The sequence below is a fragment of the Prionailurus viverrinus genome, chromosome B1 (assembly GCF_022837055.1).
Source record: "Prionailurus viverrinus isolate Anna chromosome B1, UM_Priviv_1.0, whole genome shotgun sequence".
In the NCBI taxonomy this organism is placed as follows: domain Eukaryota; kingdom Metazoa; phylum Chordata; class Mammalia; order Carnivora; family Felidae; genus Prionailurus; species Prionailurus viverrinus.
The window spans coordinates 121519631-121528322 of record NC_062564.1 but is presented as its reverse complement, the minus strand read 5'-3'; the positions used below and the strand labels follow the sequence as shown (position 1 = coordinate 121528322).

The window sequence follows — 8692 nt, the reverse complement described above, 5'->3', positions numbered from 1 at the left end:
TGTGATGAAAATGCACTTAGCAGCTTAGTTCTTTTCGCTTTAGCAGACAGGGCATCCAATACAACTGAAACAACCTGATAACAATTTTTGTTTTTCAATAAAAAGGAATGCTCTGGTTTCTTAACTGGCTCCCACATTCGAGGGAGCCAGAAGATGGCATTTGCTCTTTTAAATACATTTCTCTTGTCTGATTTGAGACACAAATCCACCAAGATTCTTACAGCGGAAGTAGGCACCCACCACACCTTACGTCACCAGGACCTCGGAGAAGCCTGGTGGAGTAAATCTGTGATGCGTGGTGTGGGCCCAGCACCTAGAAGAGAGCATGGTGGTTGTGAACATAACTCCCTTCAGCCGACTCAGTGAAAGGATGAGAGTTCTTTAAGTTCATGCACATTTTATTGAGTAGTAATATAAAATGCTTTGTCTTTGTCATTGTTACAAGTGCATGCTTTGATTGCCAACATTTCAGAAGTCAAATTACAAAGGCAAGGCTTTAGGCTGTAGTGAATTACTTGGGCACTTATACAATTGTTAAAAAATATGAATGGACTTTTGTTGTTGTTTTCAGAATGAACCAGTTGTAACCCGTAACTGATATACAAAGGGAAAAAAGTGAAAAAAGTACATATTTTGTGGCACGTGACAGAACAGAACAAAAGAACTAAACCGTGATGACATTAACAGTTACCATGCATTTAGAGTTTCACATGTAACTACAAACTTATTTAAATTTCACAAGGTTTGCTAAACATGCTAACCGTCTATATGTGCACTGACAAGCTTATGTTAAAAACTTTTAAGAATACTCTCCCCTTTAGATTTTTTCAAAGCTTTTTTGATTACAAAATTTCAAAGGCATTAAGCATTTTAGAGAATATAAAGTACGCCAGTATACATATATTTCCAGTATATGTCAGACCACTAAGCGCATTACAGTCCCATACAGGCCGATACAGCCATTTTTTTTTCTTAAAAAACATGCATAGGCAGATTTTTTTTTTTTTACAGAATATAGATGCTTTATCACTGTACTTAATATGGTGTCTTGTTCACTATACTTAAAAATGCACCACTCATAAATATTTAATTCGGCAAGCCACAACCAAGACTTGATTTATCAACAACGAAAAAAAAAAAAACCCTAAATATAAACAGCAAAAAAAGATAGATGTAATTATTCCAGTTTTTTTAAAACTTAAAGAAAAGAAAAGATATTCATTGCTAAATTAATAAGATAAGTGTTTATATGGAAAGAAGGGCATTCAAGCACACTAAAGAAACCTGAGGTAAGCATAATCTGTACAAAATTAAACTGTCCTTTTTGGCATTTTAACAAATTTGCAACATTCTTTTTTTTTTCTTTTTCTGTTTTTTTTTTTGTTTTTTAAGACTGCCTAATTCATTTTATAGCCATTGTCTGACAAGAGTAGCAAAACATTATCAATAAATAGTCCTTATTTAGTTTGTACATCATTTTGTTAAAAATGTTTGATGTCATCCATTTTTAGTGCTGCAACTGTAAACGTACAATAGAGTAAGAAATTAGACAAAGTTTTCGTGTCCAGTAACATAATAAAAGACCTTTCATTAACCTATCTAGAAGTCCCCAATGCAGTAGGAAAACATGTTCATTCCCCTAACATTGCAGTATATACTAGCGTTAGCTTTCTTTTTAACGTTTTTTTTTTCCTATAAGCATTTTTAAAAGGCATACCCCGAAGAGGTGTTTAATCACCACCCCCACCAAAATATAGTTTATTATCTCTCTCCCTCTTTTTTAATGATAGTGTAAACTGAATCCAATTCCTGGCCCCCAGAGCAAATAAGCTACCATCAGAGGCAAGAACACCCAACTGCTGATAGGCAGCAATCCCCATCATGCCCTGCAGCTCAAAAAAAAAAAAAAAAAGTGAACAGGAAGTGGTCACTGGATATTGCTGCTATTACTGCCATTGCTGTCCGTGCCGTTAGTCTCTGATGCGAGAGCCTTGTTGATGGAGTTAAGGTTGGCGTCAGAGGGCATGGCATCTCTGCGAGGTGGCATCCTCTCGTTAATTCGGTCTAAGCCCTTGGCCTCCTCGAAGCTAGTGATCTTATGTTGTGGTGAAAATCCTTTGATGGCTAAACAGAAAATCATTTAAAAAAAAAAAAAAGAGGAAAAATTAGGTTAGCCGGAGGAGAGCAAAGGGCACAGCTTTGCATCAGGTGAGGTTAGAGATTTCGCAGTGAGTGAGGGGGAGTCCTTTAGTAGAGGACAAAATGACGGGACCTGAACACAACACAACAGACTCCTTACCATACCGGAAGATAACCAAAAGGTTTGAAAACAGCCAATGTCTCTTGCCAACCAAAATGTCCTCTTCAAGTGAGTAAAATGTACATTTCTCTGGGTCTTCATGAGACTTTAGATCAACGAAATCCAAAGTGGATAAGTAAGGAAGAGGGTTGCTACCAGGGACAGGTATCTAGACTGAGCATCAACTGTCCACATCATGAGCATGATTACTGCGTCAAACACCCTAACCTAGACAGACCGTAACACAGCTCTACTTCTGCTATTCTCCTGTGCTAACGGCAAATTCAGTAGAGTCAGGTGAGCTAGGTCTAAAAGTCTAGTAGAGGGCTTTAGAGTGGAAGCTAAGAGGAGCTACAAGAGGAATTAACTTTGGGGGCATTGCCATGCCATCTCAGAATCCCAGAAAGACCTTCTTGGTTGGTAAACAACTCAATGGTGGCATGAAGAAAAAACAGAAATTATAAACTCCTGCTTCTCCAGCTCATCTTTGGAAGCAAGTGGAGCGGGTGATAAGAGGAACTCAGAAAAAATCATGACGATGAAGTAGAAAAACGTTGTCTGCCCTTCAGCAGCAAAACATGATGTTCAGATCAAACTGATGTTCACCTGGTATCCGTTACTGCCTAAATCAAAGAAAAACTCTTTCTTAGTGGATCAGTATAGATATAAGTAAAGTAACGGTTCAAGAATAAGGGGAAAATGCCTTTCATAACTTTCAGCAAAAATGACAGGATTGGTTTGGGCCCTTTGCAGTGAAAGCATGGAATTCTCAAGAGGCAGTATGGATATTTGAGTTTTTCCATTAATTAACCCTTAGTGTGCTCCCGAGATAGACAAGGCATTTGTGCAAGAAACTTAAGGATTTCTTTAGTCAGTGCATGCACCAACCAGTGAGCTGAGAATAAAGTACGTAAATGGGCAACCAATGACATCAGTTTGCTTTACTTCCTGTGATGCGCAAGCCAGATATCGAAGGGCCAATCACCAGTGCTGAACTGGGCTGCATCTCCATGGCTGATCAAGGACAATCTCATGGTACCTTTATCCTCCCCACCTTATATGGTGGGGGTGGGGGGGGGTGGGAAGGCAAGTAGTTTCTAGCTGAAACGTTGCCAGCCAGTTCTATAGAAATATGCAGTGCCTTTTATTAGTATGGATGAGAGTCTTCAAAGATAAACACAGTTGCTTCCAAACTCATTACATGATGAGAAACAGTGTGTTACCCCTCTGCACTTTAAAGGTTAGCAAAATGGTGATTAGTCAATTATGAGAGGAAGAAGATGGGGAAATGGGGAAAGACCAAGGCCCAAAGCAAAGCCTCTTAATTCTTCTCTAAATTGGTAATAAATTGCAAAATAATAGAGCTGTCTAATGAGCACCCACCCTGAAAACGCAATTATTTTGAAGGACAAAATAGTGGCACAGAGTGGTATTCTATTCTTTTTCTAAACCACTGTGAATATCATTTCATCATAATGAATAAATGCAAAAGTTTGTCAAACGTGGTAATTTATGGAACGATTTTATTCATTTCAATGGCAAATGAAGAGGCTCTAGGTTTTAAAAGCCAATAGGCTGAGAGCATAGACATTCAAAATCTAGCTAGAACGATGGATGTGTTCGGAATGGGGCTCCATCTCTACTCAAACTGTCTACCCTGGTACCGAAGAACGTGCTCTGCTGTAGTTGCTGGTCAGACAATGGGTATTAGCAATTTACATTGGTAGTATACTTAACACAACACAGAGTCACAGAAACCACAGAAAACAGCCAAACTATCCACAAGAATGCACACGGCAGATTAGAATTTGCCAAAAGGAATAGAGAATTCCCACGTAAATAGCAGTCGATTCACTGCTATTTAGGAAGCAGTTGTATTTTCTCTTACAGGGCTATCATTTCCCCTACTGTATCCGAATCATATGCAAATTCGACAGTCTAAACTGGCACTTTTCACATCGTTATCAAAGGACCATCCACACACAATTTTGGGAAAAATAAAAAGTGATCTTGCAAGAACAAAATACAACTGAAGAATTTTGTTTTAAAGGGGAACTTCAAATTATTCTTTTTTAAAAAAAATTTCCAGAGGGTATGGCGGGGATAACATTAAAAACGATTTTGATGCGCAGTTCTCTCATAACTGTGTATTTTTTAAGCCCTTGAATTCAAAAGTAGTTTCTAGAGGGTCAATGCAGTTGTCCTTGAGTAGTGCTAGGGCACAGTGGGTGACGTACCGTTCTTGGTGTCCTCGACAGCACCTAGCACAGTACCTGATTCAAAGCAGACAGTCAACAGTCCGCTGAGTGAGGACTGGATCATCACTGTTCTCGTAATGGCCACTGCCACAGCCACTGGGTATCTCTGAACTCTTTATAGTATCTTGCTGGTGCTAACTGTCCTACAAATACCAGTAGGTCAAAATTTGTAAGACTCACAGAACTGTTGATCTCATGCACAGCTGTCTCATGTTGGGATATTTCTTAGAGACATAAATTAGTGTTGGACTACAACGAAGCACTATTCAAATGAACACTTTTTTTTCTTTTTTGCCAGAAACTTCTGAAGACTAGAATTAATAAAGCTATTTTTCTTCTCTCCTTTTCAGTGCTGACTGAAAATGATTTGAGGGAGGGACATGGTTCAGCTCAAGGAATATTATTTTATGCGATATTTGTCGAAACAGCTGCCATAACCCCCACCCCACATCGTTCAAGATATATAATCCTTTGGTTTTCTGTGACTATACTAGGTTCGTTGTATATACGAAGTCAAACATAGCTTTAAGGGAAAAAAAAAACAAACAAACAAACCATAAAAGGACATTTTCCCCTTTAAAGCAAGAACATTTTGGTTAATACTGAGCCACAACTGTTAGCCCAACACCCACACACTCTGTACAAGCTACAGCAAAATAATAATAATAATAATAATAATAATAATAATAATAATAAAATAATAAAAAAAATGAATACACCCAGCAGAGCCCTTATCTGTTGCAGGTACAACAGAAAGGGGACTGGCCAATTTACCTTCATCAGCCTCAATAGCCTCAACAGTAGCTGAAGAGAAGAAAGGGGGTGCAAAATGAATGAGAAAAATGAGCAGAGGATTTTTAATTCTAAGAACAAATCAGTGACGTTCAAGGGAGCTCAGAGTATTAATGTTCCTGTAAGTGCTGGATTCTGGCACAGACAACAAAACGGAAACGGTATAAAGAAAGGAAAAACACAACGAAAATCAGTCTATTTTATGAGCTGGATACACCTATCGGAGTGAACTGGTTTTTGTTCCTTAATAAATGACAAAATGATTAACCCTTGAGGAACACAGGACAGTTTTCTCTTATTTAGATGGAATCGGTAAGAGACCAGGTTACTCTAAAATGTACACCTGACACAGAAAGGACAATAAAACCACTGCTATGCCTGGTGATTTAGGATTTTAAAATGCCAGACAAAACGGCAGACCTCGAAGCAGTGTCATAACATCAGTGGCATAATTCACACTATTCAATATTAAATAGCGAGATTCCCAGTGCAGCGGAAAAGTGGAGTGTGTGTCTGTGTGTGTCTGCGTGTGCACGAATTCAGAGGAACAATCCAATCAATGCATCAAATACAACTTGATGGTGTATGTAACTCTTCAAAGACAAACACCGAGCATGTCTAGAGTGGTGAAGGAGAAGGGGAAAATGGAGGCAATGATGTATGGAGTCTGGACTCCCTTTGCCTGGCAACCCAATTTAAAGTCAGTTTTCCTTCCCGGAATACCATCTTTGGAAATGAAATTCCTGAAATGCTATAATCAACTGGTAACATGTCAGTTGCAGTAAGAATTCTATCAGCATTTTAAAGAAGAGGCGGTTTAAATACTGAAGCCTCAGCATATTTCAGAGGCAACACTTTAAAAGCCCATTGCTTTATCAGCAATTTTTATAATAAGGTTAGCCTCTGTATTCTCACTAGTACAGGTGTATGAGCCTTTCCACGTTATTAAGGCTAGTTGATATTTCCCTAATTAAGTGCTAAAATGCAAAACTTCTCTGTAACTCCAAAATGTTTAATATTAAAATTCTACCCCTTGACTTTAATTTGCATATTTCTTATAATTTAAAGTTGTAAGACTAGAGCAACAGTCAAATGTGCACTACAATTTCCTTACAGTGCCTTCTAAATCCCTTAAGATAAAAATGTAAAATGTTTACCACCATGGAGAAAAGCTAAAGAGTAAAGCTTTAAGCAGTTTCTTCTTTTTGACAATTTGAAATCCAGACAGTGGATTTTGAAATTGTTTTAATGTATGTGGTTTAAAATAGTGAGTTTTCAAGTTCTCAGGACTAATGGGGTCTCAACCCTTGTGTCTATTAAATGTGTGTGAGTTTGTGTGTGTGAGAGATCAACACAGAACAACATACACCAATGGATTTAACAGAAAGTAACAGAAAAGGAAACCGAATAATGTCAGTTAAAATACAGGTGAAAATCTAGAAACAAAACAAAGAATTTTAAGAACTTAAATAACTTAAGTTCAAAAATAAAGCAAAAAATCTGGAACCGCACCAGCACCAACATATCAGAAATATGCACTGCCCATTATTAAATATATCCTTTCAAAGCAAATGTGGCACACAGTTTCTGATAATACACCTGCTGTACCTTAAAATGTGCTTATCAGAAACTATGCAGATTTCAGTCAATTAGGTAGGTTGCTGTGCATTTTGTGCATATAAACGATTCATTTCTGTTCATTTTTTAGAAAGCATGTTTATTTTGGTGGGAGAAGTCTTGTTTTTTTAAGTTATCAAAATTATTTTTAGATATAAATCAAGGGGAAATGTACTTTGATGTATTCTCCTATCTTCATTTACAAATTTGTGACTTTTTGTGGGAACTAAGACATTGATTTTGGAATAAATTCATATGAAAATAAAGAAAATTACAGTGATGTTGAACATGGCTCTATGTAGCAGGGGTGTGCCTAAATCAAGTAACCAACCGTAAGAATAGATTCATCTTCTAGATTGAGGGGTAGAGATGGGGGGAGGGGGAAAGCACACACACACACAAAAAAAAGATTCGGGGAAAGATATGGAAAAATAAGCAAGAGGCTGAGATTAGTTTTCAAAATGTTATAGCGTATTTCTGTTTTACTGAGTTTTATTCATTGATTTAAAATCTAATCTAAATTTTCATAAAGTATTATTAAAATTTGACTCTAATTAATGGTAGGATTAGTTAAAATAGCAAGACAAAATTAACAAACATAAAAGAATATATAGTAACTGTGATGTCTGATGTAGTGGCCACTAGTCACATGTGGCTATTGAAAGCAAATTAATAAAAATCAGCTAAAATTAAAAAAATCAGTCTCAGTTCCTTGGTTTGTACTTGCTATATTTCAACTGCCCAATAGCCATATGTTGCCAGTGGCCTCTGTACAGACACAGAAATTTCCATCATCACAAAAATTTCTACTGGACAGCACTCGTCCAGAAAGCTACACATTTTAATAATAATAAAAATCTCTACATTAAAGGAAATGTTTTCATTCTTTTCCAAAAATAAAATGTGGTTATATATACTCAGTCTCTTATGTTCTAGATGGAGAAATCAGAGAAAAGACACATAGGACTCCCAATTTCTACTCAAGCAGGTAACGAAATCACCCTTTTTAATGTTCTCCCATTCTCCACTACAATCTAGACCGTAACGGATGTGTATTTATGTGAGTGTTTATTTTTTCAATCAGACAGCTAACCAGAACATTTAGCAAAAGCGTCATAAAAAAAATTGTTTTTAGCAACATAACGGCTCAAAGCTGTCCACGCTATCACGTGTGTAGACAAACCTAAGTGAGTCGTCTCCAGGGGGGGGCTGACTATGCGGTTAGGGTGTACATGAGTGGATGGCGGGCAGCGGGGGAGGCCTGCGTTCCAGGGAAGAGGGTGCTATTCTGTCGGACACGATTGGTCAAACTGATGTGGGGTTTCAGCCCTTCCTCCCGCTGAGAACTGAAGACCAAGGCCAAGGCCGAGTTCAAATGGATGAATGAATCAGGCTAACAACACCCTGGACAGAGATGCCCGGGCACACAGTCCTACCGATACCAGTGCGCCTGCTTACCGCTTTGCAGGGTCTGCTTCCCTCCAGAAAGCACTCCGCTGGGGAGCATGCCCGTGGGAGTCAAGCCTTTCAGCGTTAGCACGCTCTCACTCTCTTCTCTGGAAAGGGACAAGGGGACAGAAGACATTAACTTTTGTTTTCTTTAGAAAGAAAGAAAAGACATGCAGAGGGGGAGAAATGCATACTAGAAGTCACATCTAGGCTCTCTGGATTTTATTTTCCTTAAAACATAGTACGTATATACTTTTAAATGTTTCTGAGACAGAGT

General features: G+C 38.0%; 1 protein-coding gene across 3 annotated transcripts in view; it reads right to left on the bottom strand.

The window, feature by feature from the left end:
* Window positions 1-380: 380 nt before the first annotated feature.
* The window catches only part of PPP3CA (protein phosphatase 3 catalytic subunit alpha), a 326948-nt gene continuing 318636 nt past the window's right edge, over window positions 381-8692 (bottom strand). For all 3 annotated transcript variants that reach the window (XM_047855193.1, XM_047855194.1, XM_047855192.1), the window contains 2 exons: window positions 8425-8522; window positions 381-2124 (listed from right to left, as the gene is read on the bottom strand). In XM_047855193.1, coding sequence (XP_047711149.1) covers window positions 1928-2124; window positions 8425-8522 — 295 coding nt within the window. In that variant the 3' untranslated portion in view covers window positions 381-1927. The remainder of the gene's footprint in view (window positions 2125-8424; window positions 8523-8692) is intronic.